The sequence below is a fragment of the Trachymyrmex cornetzi genome, unplaced genomic scaffold (assembly GCF_001594075.2).
Source record: "Trachymyrmex cornetzi isolate Tcor2-1 unplaced genomic scaffold, Tcor1.1 scaffold146, whole genome shotgun sequence".
Lineage (NCBI taxonomy): Eukaryota > Metazoa > Arthropoda > Insecta > Hymenoptera > Formicidae > Trachymyrmex > Trachymyrmex cornetzi.
Window position 1 is genome coordinate 28,167 of NW_017296048.1, and position 17,424 is coordinate 45,590.

At 29.2% G+C, this 17,424-nt stretch overlaps 3 protein-coding genes across 3 annotated transcripts in view; 1 reads left to right on the forward strand and 2 right to left on the reverse strand.

The window, feature by feature from the left end:
- LOC108757518 (aminopeptidase N-like) overlaps positions 1 to 5,327 on the forward strand; it is an 11,483-nt gene extending 6,156 nt beyond the window's left edge. The window contains exons 7-12 of the mRNA XM_018501959.1: positions 1,478 to 1,773; positions 3,663 to 3,853; positions 4,120 to 4,449; positions 4,542 to 4,615; positions 4,787 to 4,794; positions 5,193 to 5,327. Of these exons, the coding sequence (XP_018357461.1) occupies positions 1,478 to 1,773; positions 3,663 to 3,853; positions 4,120 to 4,449; positions 4,542 to 4,615; positions 4,787 to 4,794; positions 5,193 to 5,327 (1,034 nt within the window). The remainder of the gene's footprint in view (positions 1 to 1,477; positions 1,774 to 3,662; positions 3,854 to 4,119; positions 4,450 to 4,541; positions 4,616 to 4,786; positions 4,795 to 5,192) is intronic.
- Positions 5,328 to 8,911: 3,584 nt separating this feature from the next.
- On the reverse strand, positions 8,912 to 10,735 carry Alg2 (alpha-1,3/1,6-mannosyltransferase Alg2). Its single transcript, XM_018501963.1, has 2 exons — positions 10,361 to 10,735; positions 8,912 to 9,965 (listed from the first exon to the last, which is right to left on the reverse strand). The coding sequence occupies exons 1-2, from the start codon at positions 10,601 to 10,603 to the stop codon at positions 8,988 to 8,990; spliced, it is 1,221 nt and encodes a 406-aa protein (XP_018357465.1). The 5' UTR covers positions 10,604 to 10,735; the 3' UTR covers positions 8,912 to 8,987.
- Positions 10,736 to 12,984: 2,249 nt separating this feature from the next.
- On the reverse strand, positions 12,985 to 16,796 carry LOC108757519 (uncharacterized). The gene is made up of 7 exons (XM_018501960.1): positions 16,673 to 16,796; positions 15,339 to 15,527; positions 15,103 to 15,270; positions 14,901 to 15,038; positions 14,660 to 14,791; positions 14,378 to 14,530; positions 12,985 to 13,006 (listed from the first exon to the last, which is right to left on the reverse strand). The coding sequence occupies exons 1-7, from the start codon at positions 16,765 to 16,767 to the stop codon at positions 12,985 to 12,987; spliced, it is 897 nt and encodes a 298-aa protein (XP_018357462.1). The 5' UTR covers positions 16,768 to 16,796.
- Between the last annotated feature and the right edge of the window lie 628 nt (positions 16,797 to 17,424).

Below are 17,424 nucleotides of genomic sequence, written 5' to 3' on the forward strand. Positions count from 1 at the left end.
TATATAATATATATTCATAAAGTTATAGGTTATGCATAAACCAATTATTAGTGTATTATTACATCAGTTTGGGAAGTTCTGATGTTAAGGTTTAGGCCTTTACCTTTCTGTTTACAGTTTAAAATCCTTTTATATCGTGAATTTAATTTACATTTATTCAGACAAATTGATGCATGTGGAGGACATGTTGGATCTATTATTTCAAATTTTTTAAATCTACATCAGCTTTATAATCAGCAACCTAAAAAACATAGAATTGCAATAATTTGCAAAAATTTATTTCCATAGAAAAATGTAGAATTTTTTTTAACAAATCTTCGAATTTTTGTTAACAAAGAGAGAGATCCTAAAATAAACCCTGAACTCCGATGTGATAGCTCTTGTTTCGATAAAATACGACACATCAATCTATCTTTATATATTACTACATCAATGTCACACTCACACATACGTAAAACCCAGATAGCAAAATGTCTGAAGTCTTCTAGCAGACAGTCAGCAGGTTCGAGCAGGAAATGACGGCAGTCTATCACCAACTGCGTCCGCATAAAGCTTGTGTTTTGTTAACATCGCCTGTCGACATAAAGTGAAAGCAAATTGTTCGCAGAAACTGAGCCGATCCCGTCGACAGTATCTGACGCTAGACTGTCACTAAAACCACGCAGATCCTGCTCTGACACGTCAGATGTCAGCAGAATCTGCTGCGTTTCTGTCAAAAATCTGCTGTCAAGATGTGTCAGAGTAGGATCTTCTGACAATCTAGTTCTAGGTGACGTCGAAAGGATCTGCTTGGTTTCTATAGACAATACACTGTCAGATTAAATCGTAAATCTGCTCTGTTTCTTTCTCCAGCCTCTGCCATTTACTCCTGCTTGCAGATTTTGTTACATTTCTTCCAGCAGTCGTCAACAGTATTATATACATCTAATTTTGTAACAATTCTGTTGATATTTTGTTGGCATAGTATGTAGGAGACATTTAAAAAATCTGTTTTATACAGACTTAGCTATCTGGGAATTTTCTAACTAACTAATCTTTCGTATTATGTACCTAAACCTAATACTAAGTACTCAACTTTGAGTGTTCATGTAATCTCTAGTCCGAATCAAGATTGTTTTATAGGTACGAAGTATAAAACACGTATGAAGCAAATATTATTTCGAGTCGATGTTAAAAGTCGATAACAAAACTGTAATTTCCTAACTTATTTCGTTTGTGGCGTATGATCGACCGATTTGGGCTACATTATCGTTTATACTTTAATTATGGAGACGTATTTTCTAATCTGTAATGGCAGTTAGAAAAGTACTTATTTAAAGAAATTGATAGAACAGATTCACTTCAGGATCCTCTTAACATAAGATAGAAGAAAAAAAATGAAAATAGTATTTCTCTTATTATCAAATCCATAAAATCCACATAATACAGTACGATAAAACTTTATAATACATACGATAACATTTTTTTCCATGAATAGGATATTATCGTGTCAAATATAATTTAAAAGGCTGGAACGCAATTGCAAATTATTTAAATTCAACAGCTGGAGAATATGAAGGAATTAGTGTCATCAATCGTGCTAAAATCATTGATGATGCGTTTCATTTGATGATGGAACATCAGCTCGACGTATCTATATTTTGGAACCTCACGCAATTCTTATCACAAGAGACAAATTATGTAGTATGGTATCCAATGATTAAAGTGTTCGAATATATGTCCACTATATTTCCGTTTCCAGAAGACGAAATTAAGTTCATCGACGATATTAAGGTATAACGATCAGTACGTATTTAGTGATAAGTAGTGTCTCGCGATAAGAGCACGCGCACCGTGTTGTTAGCGCGAGACCGGCCATGTATCTTTACGCGATCTGCCTAGTTTTTTCAGATTATATTTAACGAAAACTATCAGTTACTAGCAAAAGTGCGAAAACATATTGTTTTTACTTTTTATATCAATAACTGTTGAGCAATTTTGGATTGTAGCATGATTATGTTAATAAAATGATTCAATTACGTTTATTTATTAACTCAATTTGAAATAAAACGAGGCAAAAAGAAATAAGTAATGGAAGAACAAAGTATTGTCACGCTTTTATGATCTAAATATTGCATTTTTTGGATATCAAATTTTCTCAATTAATATTAGGATAATGAACAGTAGATTATTTTTAATAAATATTAAACATAAATTATGCTTTTATATCGATAACTGGTAAATAATTTTGTAAAAATAAACTGCTTACTTAAGGGATCAGACGGCAACTTATTAGTTTTATTTTGAAATTAAATATGAGAAAATGAAAAAAAATAATTCTGTTTTTGTTAGTATTGTGCACGTTAAATAATTTGTTATATATATATGCGTATCTATTATCTTCAAGATACTAATTGTCTAAAAAATATTAAGACGTGTACACATATCATGCAGAGAGAGCACAGAAAATTGAAAAAAATAATTTTTCTAAAATGCCTAATTATGAAAAGCGTTCATACGTTCCATTTTTTATTTAAAAACGCTAATTCTCTGCTTCTTTTCAGGTATATAAAAGTTATAGTCTATAAGAATTCGCACTAAAGTCGAAATAGTTTTTAGATAGTACTCTAAAAAAACACAATTACATAACTTTCCAGAATATTATGTCGGTGAAATTAATATTTAATAGAAATACACAAAAATCTATTGACAAAATATATCCCATTTACATCGAGTTCAGATATACACTCCCAGTAAACAAGAAAGGATTAAAATGGATTTGAAATTTTATCTATCCTAATGCATGTTTTAAATACAGAAAATCTCTATTTGGATTAAATTGGATTCAATACAAATTCAGTTGGATTCAATTAAATTCAATTGAATACATTTGGATTAAAGGATTGAATTTTCAATTCAGAATTTTGAATTAAACAGTCTTCACGATGCACAGAAAAAGCGGATATTGTTTTCAGATTGGAAGGCACAAAAATGTGCTTTTTTCATGCAATTCTTATAAACAAATAAAAATGCAATCCTGATTGAAAAGGATTTGTTTTAACGTTCGCGAATGCATATTTCTGAAAATCTGAATCCATTTCAATCCTTTATTGATTACAGGACTACCAATCCTGAAAATATGAATCATGTTACGAAGTACGCTACAGATTATTAGTACAGGATACCCATTATCTAACTTTCTCTCTAGAGCGGAAACGTGAAAACATTTTCCTAGGGTGGAAACTTCAAAAGTGAAAATTTGTATGTATATATGTATACATATGGACACACGTACAAAAAATATTCACATTTCCGCCCTAGGAATAAGTTATATGATCGATATACTTCTTGATGTATATCGAAACACTTACTTTCATCATAGAAACTTTGTTTTGGGAACTCGCATTCAAAAATTCATTTCACTCGAATATGTTGGGTAAAAAGTTTCATAATTTTGCTTCTTTTCTACTCTGTATGGTTTTTATCTATAAGAATTGTATTTCGTTACTTAATTCTATTTACCGTGCTTGCGGATATTCGATTTTTTTCGAATTTATTTCGAATGGATTATTATAGAAAAAATGTAGAAAGATGTAACCTTTTGGAATTTATAACGATCATCTGTGCTATCTACGATAACGTATCTAATTATAATAGATAGACCTAAAGTTTATGTGATTTAGGCAAAATTTAGAGAATTATTGGATAAGCCAGTAATGGCAATACTACTTAGAAAACACCTAATGGAAAATGGCTTTACTGAATCTTTCAAACAAGAAATATTAAAATGGTCTTGTACGCTCAAACATAATCAGTGCGCAAGGTTGGCCGAAGATACGTTAGGAGACCATCTTCAGAATCCTGAAATAGAACCGTAATACTATTTTATAAATATAAAAGATCTTTACCCATACAGCACAAAGTAAGCCAGCAATATTGCATTAACACTGTATAAACGTACTAGTAATATTGCTGTAATGTTGAACGTGTTACAACAATGTTGCTGCAAGGTTCTGTGGGTAATCGAAACTATTTGTGATTCACGCCTTAACAAATTGTCTGTTAAGATATATAAGCAACATTTTTTAATGAATGTACTACTATGTACTATGTATTTTTATTCTTTTTAAAAAACCGTAGAGTTTCATCAGAGTGGAAGCACTGGACATATTGCAGAGGTTTTATATTATGCCATCATGCTGATTATTCCATGTGGGACAAGGCAAAGAATATATGGTTCTTAAAACCTGATCACGATCTGTTACCATTTTTAGCTTGTTGTGAATCCGAATCGATACTTACAGAATATCTGCCAGATCTATTTTTTAGTCGATTTACACAAAATCAAAGGGAAGATGTTGCGGTTATTCGTTCTCATATAAACACTTTTCATTCAATTGTCAGTAAGCATGCTAATACCTACAACATACTTCGAAAGATATTATTGAACTTGGTAAAAATAAAACCAAAGTAAGAGGTTTTTTTATAAATATAGATATACTTCATTTTTAATAACAATAAGTTATTATATAAAATTATAATTGTCTGAATTGATTTTCTAGAGAAATTAATACGTTAACAGCACTAACAGATATTATTAATTATGTGTATTCCATACCAATTCTGAGCCAGGCAAGTAAATTTAATTCAAATTTCATATTCGTTTTATTTATTAGCTTTCTTTAAAAATTCTTATTAATAACTAATGTTCGTAATATAATATATACGTTCCTACAAAACTGCTCTTTGTTTTTTTTATTCTTGAGAATAATGTTTATTTTAATATTCAATGATGTATTTTTTTTAGACCATAATGTAAGTACATAACAACTATGAAATGAAGGTATTAAATGATAAAGCTGTCTTTAAATAATTTAGTGTGAATTTATATACACATTATGCAAATTGCACTGAATTTAATTTTCAGTTTTAGGTAGTTGTATCGCAAACACATTACTTAAAAATGACTTTTCTTAAGACTTTTTTGAAACTTTTACTATTTTAAGATAATGATATTTGTTATACATACGCATAATTTTAGGGGGTGGGGGTAACCAGGCAAATATTAATTATGAAGCTTTAGAAAGATTGCAATGTTTGCAATCTTTTCCTTACAAAAATTTACACCGAAATATTTATTTAAATTTTAAATCACTAAAAACCTTATCTGTTCAAGGCTTTCATCTCCTAATTGTAAAATATATTTGTTTCAGTTTCCCGATGAACTGAAAAATGTGGGATACTACATAAGTGAGAATCAACTTTCAAGTATTCAACATAAGATACAAACACGATTGTCCGAAATTAACAGACATATAGAACATTTTCAGTTTGTAAATGTTCCTTAAGTTAATTTGAGTTTCTATACGTTTGTCTGTGATTCGTATGAGTTGAAAATAAAATAAAGTACTACTGTAACTAATGGCGAATTCGATTGGAAGAACTAGTGCACACTGGTGCATATTAAAGCTGTTGTACACTGATTTAATTTGAGTATAAAAGTGAATTGCAAATATTTCGAATTGTAAAATACATATTTTACCTATAATAATACAATAAAATGTATTGAGTATTTCAGGATTTAATCGATTTCTATGTTTACGTATAAGCATATTTTTACGTTATTTTGTGTACGACGGCTTTAATGTGCATCAGTGCGCACTGAGTGCGCCCAATCGAATTCGCTATAAATGTTTTATGTTTAAATAATGAATATTCCATTACATAAATTTTGCTATTTTTTATTTTTTATTCTCATGCTAAACAGCGTTCATTACGTCTTTACTTGCATCTATTTTCTGCATATATTTTCTGTCTTTAGTTTTGCTTCATTTAATTAAATATTACTAATCATTCTATATATATTATTAATATTATTAACGTTCTTGTATTTTATGCACTTATTGTTGGTATTTCATATTATTAACATTATATTGTTTCATTATAGCTCAAAATAAATTAAAAATGTGTAATTAGTTAACAATAGAAACATTACAAAAATAGGACCAAAAATATGCATGCGTATACGGGATGGGGTCGCGCCATTTTGCATAAAATGGAATTCCTTAACTAATTCTCTTTTCCTTGTATTAAGAAAGAATTTAATAATTCTTCATGAAAAAAGCGATTCTTTATTTAATTTCATTTAGATTCCGATGGACAACATTTTAAAACATATACCATTATTTCATGCGCACAAGCATATTAATGCTTTTTTTCATGTTTTAATTGTTAAATAATAACGTATATTTTTCGTAAATGTGGCAATAAAATTGGAAAGTTTTCTCTACAAAATTTCGTTCGTCTCTTGTTGCAAAATAATAACCATTTAGCTTCAACTCATTCTCACTGATTACTCTGTAGAAAAATATAACATCCATTCTTTTGAAATAGAGCATCCGGAACCTTGATAACAACAGATTAAAATAGAACGAATTTTTCGTCCCTTTTCTTTTATAATATCTATGTGTTTTATTAGTTGGAAAAATATCAATTACCACGTATTAATTTCCTATTTTAGCAATAATTATTTTACGGATGTACCAAAGTGCTATTACCGATAAAGTGTTACGAAATATAATAATATCCATACATATATATGTAAATAGACAGTGAGTAAAGATAATTTAACAATTAATTACATCATGTACTGTGTGTGTGTGTTTGTGATAAGTATACAAACTATTATATGGTTTCTCAAAGTTTATAAAAATTTTCACATTATTTGCAATATTTCAGAATACTTTCGTTCCACTTTCATACATTTTTTTCAATCTCATTTATTCATGTCTTTTTCATGTTTTATCCGTTGATATATATTCTTAATTTTACTAAAAAATAAACGGATATCCCTTTAACTTAAATCAGTCTAGGGGACTGTCATAATATATGTATAATATAAAACTGTTCTACTGTTCTGTAGTTCTCAATGATATTTTTTCTTTGATATTTTTAGTGACATTTTTAAATATAATTAATAACATTTGACTGAAAAGATGGAAAAAATTGTTACGAAAATTTTACATTAGTTTCCAGTTTCCTATTTATAGAAAGCTTTGCACGACCGTATTGAAGTCTGGATTTCATACATTGTATTTTCTCAATTGTATACTCAATTATTATCAAATCGTTATTATAACTAACAATAAGTAACAATAAAAAAAGTAACGACGTTACAAGTAACGCGTTACCTGTCATTCCTGAAAAATACTTACAATATATGGCCCGTATTCAGAACGCGCTTACAACGATGTTAGCACGCTAACATACTATACTTTACGTCACGTATATTATAGAATTTCAGAGATAAAAGTGCGCTTTTATCGATAAAAGTGCGTTCTGAATACGGGCCCTATGTCTTTGGATGCGGTCCACTTGGCGCTACAAACGCTTCAAACGTTTTCACTTTTATATGCTTCTATAGAACGGTCCATTAGCATTACTAATGCTGCCAACAGCATTACTAATGTAAATGGACCAATTTTTGAAGCGTTTGAAAACGTTAGTACGTATTTTGCAATTACGGATAAAATGAAAGTCATGCTAACGTGCGCTGTGAAGTTTTTTTTAGAATCGCTTACTTATATTTATGATGAAGATAATAGCATCCTCTTCGGAAACTTCTAGATTATGAATCATTCCAGTATCTCCTTCATGTAACCTTATAATCGGCATAGTTTATACAATTTTTATTTTTAATAATGTAATATACACAATATACCATACAGCACGATTTGTAGTAATATATGTAGCACGATGCCACGATATAATAATATGTAAATTTAAAAATCAGCTTTACAGATATACTTTCGTTCGATTATTATTATGCTTTCCCGCGCTTTGTATATTCAAACTAAACGCTTCAGTTAAACTTTGGCTGCGGTCCACTTAGCGCTTCAAACGCTACAGAGCATTTGTAGCACTGACATGACTGGTCCATTTGATGCTTCGGAACGCTCCCAGCCACTCTGATTACGTCATCAATACGTCATCGTTTTTGCTCCCACTTCGCTTCAACTGCCTCACCTCGGGAGGTGGGTTGGCTGGAGCGTTCACGTAGCAATTGTATCATTCGAAATAGTAATGGACCAATCGGAGCGTAGCGTTTGGAGCGTAACGTTCAGAGCATTTGGAAGAAGCAAGTGGACCGCAGCCTACCTCTTCAAGCAGTAGCATTGGAAGCAATTGGAAATAAGGTGGAAGTGGAAACCTGTGATGTATTAATGATGTCATACGTACTATTGGCGTATGTTAAGTTAGCACCCCAATATTGAAATTCCATAGTTCTGATTAGAGTTCCCGTTTCCTTTTGTCCAGACGAAGAGTTCTCTATGACATCCTTTAGTTTTTAACTGCTCTTAACTTTAACGTAGTTTCTAATTTTATCAAGAAACACGGCAGTGTTTCGGCAAAGATATACTTGACTTCTTCAAAAAAGTTGCGAGTAAAAACATGTTGAATGAGCTTAATTTTATTAATACAAGACGTAAGAAAATTCAATTATTGAATTTACTCTTTCAATTATACTTCAAAATTCTTCATATAAAATACATGAATTTCAAAAACTTCATATTGATTAACTGCATAATATAAAAATAATCAATGAAAATGATCTACATGATTATTAAATCTTAATTATGCTTCAAAAGTTTTTATACGAAATACAAACGATTTCATAAGAAAATTTTAATTGACAGCCAAATTTAGACAAATTCTGCTGTACCATTGCACGTAAACCTTACGTGTTACACAACTGTATCTTTTGATATACCTATGAATATATAGTAAATTTTATTTTTATAGAACACAATTAAATAAACTAAGCAGTTTAGGCTAAATAAAAGCAGAAAACGTACATCTCTCTTAAATCAAGTATATTTAATTAATATGAAATATATATAAAATAAATATATTAAAAAATTATATACTCGTTTATCTCCTTATTTAATTAGAGTTGTAGATACATCATGCAAACAAATTAAAAACAATCTTAAATATTTCTCTTTATCTTATTTCGTCTTTGCATCAGTCAAGTCATTTATCGCCTTATTTAATTGAGCACTAAAAGCAGCGAAACTAAATATTTCCGAAAATCTGCATTGACCCAATCTACCAAAATCTTCAAGATGATTTGGATTTGTGATTAAATAAGCTATTTTTGTGGCAAATGCTTCGCCAGATAAGTCTGCTAAGAAACCAGTTTTTCCAGAAATTATTGATTCTGTGGGACCACCGGAATTATGAGCGATTACTGGCTTGCCCATATACATCGCTTCCAAAGGTACTATTCCAAAGTGCTCATTCGGTGGGGTATATATCACAATTTTACAATGATGTATTATGGAAACTTTGTCTATGTCGGAGGGCGAACGTAAGAATATCATTTTGTCTGTTACATGCAACTCATCTGCAAGTCCTATTAATTCCAGGTGATATTCCACATTTTCCTCGATCCTTTTGTCATATCCACCAGCCATAATCAAGAATACTCTCTTATATACCTCCTTTGTTAAAAGTTTCTCTAGCTCTGCAAGTGCCTCTATTGCAATAGACAGTTTTTTCTTACGCTCATACCTATTGACAGATAACAATATAATACTATCATCTGGAAGTTTCCTATCGATTACCCTCTCTATAGATACTATTCTTGTCTTATCAAAGAAATCCGTGTTAATGGAAGGATACAAAATTTCTGGTTTGATTTTCAGTCTCTTGAATGTGTTGTTGAACACATTGCTTGTAAAACAACTATTTACAAATATTTTATGTGCCATGCCAGTTGTAATCTCTTCTAGATAATTTAGTGGCATACGGTATAGCTGTTTAAAATAACCACCAGGATATGAGAGTAGCTGGTCTGGATAATGACAATAAAATACTACATATGGAATGCGTAATCTAAGTACGAGAATACAGATGGACACCAAGTCACAAAAAACAACTTCTGGCCGGTGATCACTAAATATTATATAGCTGGCTGCATATATCTACAAAAAAATATACGAATTTATTTCTACAATGTATTTGCTGCTAAACACAGACAATTCTTTTAATCAATATTTTTTAAAGCAGATTTTTCTCAATTATTTTTACTATAATTTTAGTGTTAACAAGATGCTTTCCAATAAGAGACACAGAGGTACAGTGTAACACTGAGGGCCAATTGTTTCACCTTTTGGTAAATTTTACCTGTACGGTAAATCTGGTAATCCACACATGTGATTAGGTAATCTTGCTACTTGCCCAACAGGTTTTTACCAAAAGATAGAACAATCGGCCCTGAATCATTTTATCTTCATTTAATATTGACAAATGAAAAAAATATGATTTGTTATATCCCACCCCATGTCATTTGTATCTCTTGTTAGACTACACTTCTTACCATGCGTATATAAGCACAAAACGCATAGAACCTGCCTAGAATGTGCCTAGGCAGCCAATTGCCCACAACGGTAACGGGAATCGTCCCGTCCTTAGTTTCTGAGAAACAATGCTCCGGATCGTGATGAGTTGTCACGAAATTTACATCGTGGCCATTCTTCTTCAATGCTAGAGCCGCGTCGACAACGAGCCTCTCCGCGCCACCGATACCGAGATCGGGATGTAAAAATGTGACGCGTGTCATCGTACTCACGAATAATCCGTTAAACGGCTTAAACGGCCATCATTACGTATTTATTGGAAAGTACAAAATTACCGCGACATAAATAATTGACACAGGCTTTCTTTTACATCATGAATTGGGATGCGTTCAGAAATTCAAAGCAGGATGACCAGATCAAGGTTGCTAGATTTTTGGAACACCAATCCGCCAACTTTAAAGGCCCAAAGCACTAACCTCTTTCATCTGATTGGTGTATACTGTTAAATCCTAAAATATAGACGAATCAGATGAAAGAGCTCCCTGAGCGCTCAATGAGAGATCGTGTTTTTGGAGCACTTATGGTGCATTCGGGGAGACGCTATTAGCGCTACTTCTGTCATTCTATTTTCAATGTTTATTAGACGTAAAATAAGGATAAAATGGCTACGTTCAGCGAACTCAACAGTTGAGTGAGTTATTGGTGTATTTTTTTAGATCATCCAATCAGCATTTTAGATCTGAAAGAATACATCAATAGCAATGAGCGCTCACTCAACTACTGAGTCCGCTGAACGCAGCCATTTACTACGTTTACACGGCACGCTTTACGCCGAAGTTGTAACATCGATGTTATGAAACTGATCAATCACAGTCATTCCATTCTTCAGAGGAATAGCTATGATTGGCCAATTTCATAACATCGAAGTTACAACTTCGCACAGTGGGCCAGACGACCCGAAATTTTGGCCAAAATTCAAAATGTTGATGGATTGGCATAAAACTCGGTATCTAAGAGTTTTTGGGATCACTGATTTCGAATCCAAACTCAAAATTTAGAAATTCAAAATGGCGGATCCAACATGGCGAACGAGAATGCTAAAAATGCTTCAATTGCTGTTAAATTTGATATTCAAGGGTTTTTGGAGTCGCTAATTTCGAATCCGAACTCAGAATTTAGAAATTCAAAATGGCGGATCCAAAATGACAACCGATTTTCTATATAATAATCGTCTAATTTTTATTAAATTAAATATTATCTTTATTTTTAGACCGTATATGTGAGAAACACAATCAATACTAGAAATTTAAAATGCCTATTACGGTCGAAGCTGGATCTTCGTTGCTTTTTAAATAATTCAATCTTGAATTACTAATATACACTATATACATATGTACTTGCATATATACCATATTGTAATCTTTTTCAAACTGCGCGCTGAATTATTTTTCCGGACTAAATAAACGCAATTAAAACTACTCTAGTAATATCGCGAATTAAATTGACAAGCAATTTAATAATTTTGATGCTACCATCAAGCATCATATATTATAAAGATGTTAATATATTAAAAGTGTTAATAAATTTATTGAGGCTAATGGCCTCGGTGGTCTAATGGCTTAGGACGCTCGTACGGTTTACAAGAGATCAGGGTTTAAGTCCCGGCCGAGGTAATATTTTTCGCAATAAATTTATTAACAGTTTGAATATATTAACATCTTTATAATATATAATGCTTGATGGTAGCATCAAAATTATTAAATTGCTTGTCAATTTAATTCGCGATATATTACTAGAGTAGTTTTAATTGCGTTTATTTAGTCCGGAAAAATAATTCGGCGCGCAGTTTGAAAAAGACTACAATATGATATATATGCAAGTACATATATAGTGTATATTAGTAATTCAAGATTGAATTATTTAAAAAGCAACGAAGATCCAGCTTCGACCGTAATAGGCATTTTAAATTTCTAGTATTGATTGTGTTTCTCACATATACGGTCTAAAAATAAAGATAATATTTAATTTAATAAAAATTAGACGATTATTATATAGAAAATCGGTTGTCATTTTGGATCCGCCATTTTGAATTTCTAAATTCTGAGTTCGGATTCGAAATTAGCGACTCCAAAAACCCTTGAATATCAAATTTAACAGCAATTGAAGCATTTTTAGCATTCTCGTTCGCCATGTTGGATCCGCATAAAACCCTTCAACATCTCTAAAGAAAATATCTGTGAAAGTCTCAAAAGTAAGCCACAATATATTTTATGTATATTCTCAGTATATTTGGTATATGTTTTGAGTATATCATAAGAATATATAAGAAATGAAATTTTATTGTGATATAGTATAGATGTATATCTCAATATATAACAGTGCATTCCATATGAGTATCGAATATTAATGCGATATCGCGTGCTATTTGATTAAATTTATAGATTGATTTTCTTTTTCTTTATTTATATATATTTAATTATTGTTTACGTTGCAACTTTTGTCAATTCGATAGACACAAATGTACAGTTATAATTTAGTTTTCGAAAGAGCGAAATGTACTGACAACGATGTATTTTTCACATCACTTTACGGAATTATTAAGTTTATAAATTTATCCAGTGTTTCTTGACATGTTCTCAGTTTGTTAGTGTGAGTCACTTTGATACCTAATACATTATTAGATTATTAGATTATCAATTTTATAACTTATTGTAATTTTTCAAAGTAGACACTACTTCACTTTTTGGAATCAGTGACTTTATTTTGATAAACTGGTGAACTATTTTAATATCACTGTATTTGTATTACTGAAGAGGATTCCAAAGTGAGTTGAAATATTTAATTTCAATTTGGAATCAATTATGAAGATATCCTATCTGTAATACAATACTGTTCTGACATATATTTGCGTATCATAAACTGCATTATACTCTCATTAATCTTGAAATTTTTGGTTCATTGTGTGTTGTTTAAAAATTATTGTTAGAATAAACCCTTAACATTAAATATACAGAAAATATATAAACATCTACTACCATTTTCCATCTTGTGAACTCAAGATGGAATTTTATATTTTTAATAGCTAAAAAAAATATCACTTTTCGAGGAATTATATTGTACTCTTTGTACAAATATCTTTCTTTTGTTTTCAATTTCCCTTTATATGTATTACTCTTAAACTTTATTATGCATTAATCATCTAAAATAATAATGTGGCATATTCATAATTGTGATTGTTGGATGAGAGAATAAAAGAATCATACAATTCCATTTCATGCTGCAAATAAATGCTTTGAAGCAAGTATATTCTTCGATTGGTCAATTTCTAAAATTCTTTTTTCTGATTGGTCAACGAAGCATTTGCAGCGTTAAATGGATCGCTTATAGTAATATAATACGATATTATACATTCTTTTTTATAGAAAACATTTCTTTATTACAAACATCAAAATTTTGTTAAATGCACGTAGATTTTTAAAAAATTAATTTAGAAAATTTTATATATCATGTTTGGTGCAGAGTGTAGCACAATCTATATATGAATTTTCTTATCATAAGTAATTAAAAAAAGTTATTATATTCTAATATTTCATGTTCAGATTCTTAGTGGTTATCATTATCGCAATATAATATTGCAATTTTACTGATCATCAGTTTAATTAAGTTGCACTCCCGGAAAAGTTTCAATAATATATATTTATTAAAATTATATGTATTAATATATTTATTATATATATTTATAATATATATAATTATACACACATAAAAATATATAAAATGACATATGGACATATACATATATATGTATATACATATGTATATGTCCATACATATATATGTATATATGTATATATCCATATCATTTTTTCCCGGACTTTTACAGAAAAATGTGAAGAAATATACCAATCAACATATAGCAAGTCTAATTTGGTGTGGGGGTAAATTTCGTATACATATTCTGCTACATTCTTTCAATCTTTAAAAAATGATTTATCTTTTGCAGCCTATTGATTTTGTTATTTAAATATATAATTTTATGATTCAAAGATTTTATTTTTGTTCTTGTATTTGTTAAATAGTTTTTAAATAAATACCAAGCTTCATCCGAAGTGAAATCCTCTTGACATAAATCTCCAGTGTATCTTGTATTATAGAAGCGTTTTCTAGTCACTAAGGAATTACTTAATTTTCTAAAAATAAAACAAAAATGTTATTATACTACTCTACATTTGTAGACAGTTATTTAAAATATACATAAAAATTTGTATAGAGATGAAATTATTAGATATCATATATATATGTATGAAAGAGCGACCAACCTTTTCAACTGATTTATGGAATTTGTATTGATTGGTTCATCAATATTTATAGATTCTTGTATTCTATTTCCTAATATTATGTTTGTTTCCAAGTCAGTATCATGTTTTGTAATAGCTAAGGGATCAATTTCTCTAAAAATAAAATGAGAAGGTCTTTTCAAATCATCCCATGTTTATATACTAATGAAATTATTATAAAAAATTTGTATGAGATTAAGTTACTATTATTGTATAAATTAACCTTTTCAATTGTATCTCTGTTAAATTTGTATTTATTGTTTCATCTATATTTATGAATTCTTGTCTCTCATTTCCTAATATTGTACTTGTTTCCAAGTTAGTATTATGTTCCATAATGATTAAAGGATCGTCAGTTTCGCTAAAAATAAAACGGGGAAGTCTTTTATAAAACTAAAATTTAAATGATTATTATGTGAACCAACCTTTTGAATTGAATATCCATTGAATTCTCTGTATTTATTACAGTTTCATCTATAATTATGCATTCTTGTAGTTCCTCTTTTATTATTATATTTTTTTCAGGATCAGTATCTCTTTCAGTTCTTGATGAAATACAATTGTTAATGTTTCCAGAAAGTTCAACGTTTTCCCTAAATTATATAAATACCAATACATAATATTTTTTTTAATGTTATATATATTATATTATGAAAATTACCTAATATTTGAGACATGTAATATAGATGGATATGCTCCTTGTTTAAGGAATCGTCTAACACCATGTCCGTATATTTTGTAAATAAAATCAGATTGTTTAAAATGTTTGCTACAAATTCCACTATTTGGACCTAATTCACGACCAATAAATGCAAACCAAATTTTTTTAGTCTTTTCGTCTTTTGGCAGCCTTAAAAATATATAAATTAATAAATATTTTTATATTATAAATTATTTTATTTATAAATTTTCATAAAATTGTTTCCAAAATTAATTTTATTAAAATAACTAAGAATTTTTCTGTTAAAATAATTTTTCATATATCTGTACTTTATCTTACATATAAAAATGCAAATGTAATTTAAGACTAATATAATCAGAGAATATATGATGTTTAATCGCAAATGTGATTAAACAACATCTAATAAACAAAGTACTAGTAACATGCTAGAAGTTTACCAGTAAATTTGATCAAAATATTGTAATATTAACTGCATTAATAGCTCATGTTCTTTCAGTAAATCCTGTTAATAACATAATCTAATAACAGATTGTGAGCAAAAATCTAGTGTCTTCATACATATGTATATAACAGATTACACACACACACACACACTATGCTGATATTCTATTGACAAAATTACATTAAGAGGTATTTTATAAAATCAATTTTTGATAGATTTGATTATTTAAATTAAACAGTTTTTTCTTTCTATTTTTGGCAATTCAAAGTTGACACTTTTTGATTCATTATTTACTCGATTAAATTTTTTATTGATGTCAAAATATTGCTTCGACTTATATTGATTTGATTTACTGATTTCGATCTTTATCAAGATCTTTAATTGCATATATTACATAAAAATAAGTTAAATTGAAAAACCTAAATTGGAAATAAAAATAAGAAAAAGTTGTTTGATATTGTAAATCTGTATCACAAATGAATAATCTCAAATTTATATTTGTCTATTATTAAGCTATTTATATTCGTCTATTATTAAACTATTTATATTTATTTCATATTAAGTTATTGAAATTGTGCAAAATATAACAAATCAATCATAGTTCATATTAATGAAATTAATTTGATTCCGTTTACATATAGTAAAAAATCATGTTTTATTGAATCATTTGACAAAATTTGTCATATACTTTTTGATATACATAACAAATTTTATTATTTATTATCTATGTATTTATGTCACAGTCAAAGTGTCAACTTTAGTAAATGTATACACTGACCAACCGACTAGAGCAAAAACAGTAAATGTATGCATTTACTGAGTTAACACTTTGACTGTGACATATATTCTATATTCGTAAAAATATATTTACCGATGAAAGGATACATCAATTTCCTCTCCTACTCCTATTTTGCAAATACGACAATATCCAACCATTATCAAAAGTGTATATTCCGTAGCCCACATAAACTTACAACGTACTTATAGAATAGCATATTCGATTTACTGTCTTGACCCGACCAGTGATACAGGTCAGGCCGCGTTTCTGGCGCATGTGCATCGAACACAGCGTCAGTATCGTACTCGTTATCAGTAAATAGGAGTTCATTAATCGCCTACGTAAAATTTGTTAAAACAATTCTTAAAAATTATAACATATTTTATATATTTTACATATATTACAAATAAATTCACATATATTAAAAATATGACAATTTGTATTTAATAATAAAATATTAGCTGAAGAATGAGAGAAAAGTGTAAAATAATTTATGAAACGGTTTTTTTATATTAAAATATTTTATTTGGTAGAATCTCGTACCAACATTTGTTACAAGGGTAAGAGAAACTGCCAAAAATCTTACAAGTATTCGTAAAATAAATAGATGTTTCTTTTTTTTCTTCTTTTAGATTTTTTTTGTTTATATATTTATTTTATGAACTTGTAAGATTTTCGACAATTTTTCTTACGCTTGTAACAAATATTGGAGATTCAAATATACGAGATTCTGCTAAATAAAATATTTTAATATAAAAAAATTGTTTCATAAATTATTTTACACTTTTCTCTTATTCTTCAGCTAATATTTTATTATTAAATGCAAATTGTCATATTTTTAATAT

Coding starts and splice junctions, on each gene's coding strand:
- Alg2 (XM_018501963.1), bottom strand. CDS start 10,603: ATGACACGCGTCACATTTTTACATCCCGATCTCGGTATCGGTGGCGCG. Junction 9,966..10,360: donor TTTGTGCTTATATACGCATG/GTAAGAAGTGTA, acceptor ATTTTTTTGTAG/ATATATGCAGCCAGCTATAT.
- LOC108757519 (XM_018501960.1), bottom strand. CDS start 16,767: ATGTGGGCTACGGAATATACACTTTTGATAATGGTTGGATATTGTCGT. Junction 15,039..15,102: donor ATGGATATTCAATTCAAAAG/GTTGGTTCACAT, acceptor TTTTATTTTTAG/CGAAACTGACGATCCTTTAA. Junction 13,007..14,377: donor AAAATAAAATCTTTGAATCA/TAAAATTATATA, acceptor ATAATGTATTAG/GTATCAAAGTGACTCACACT.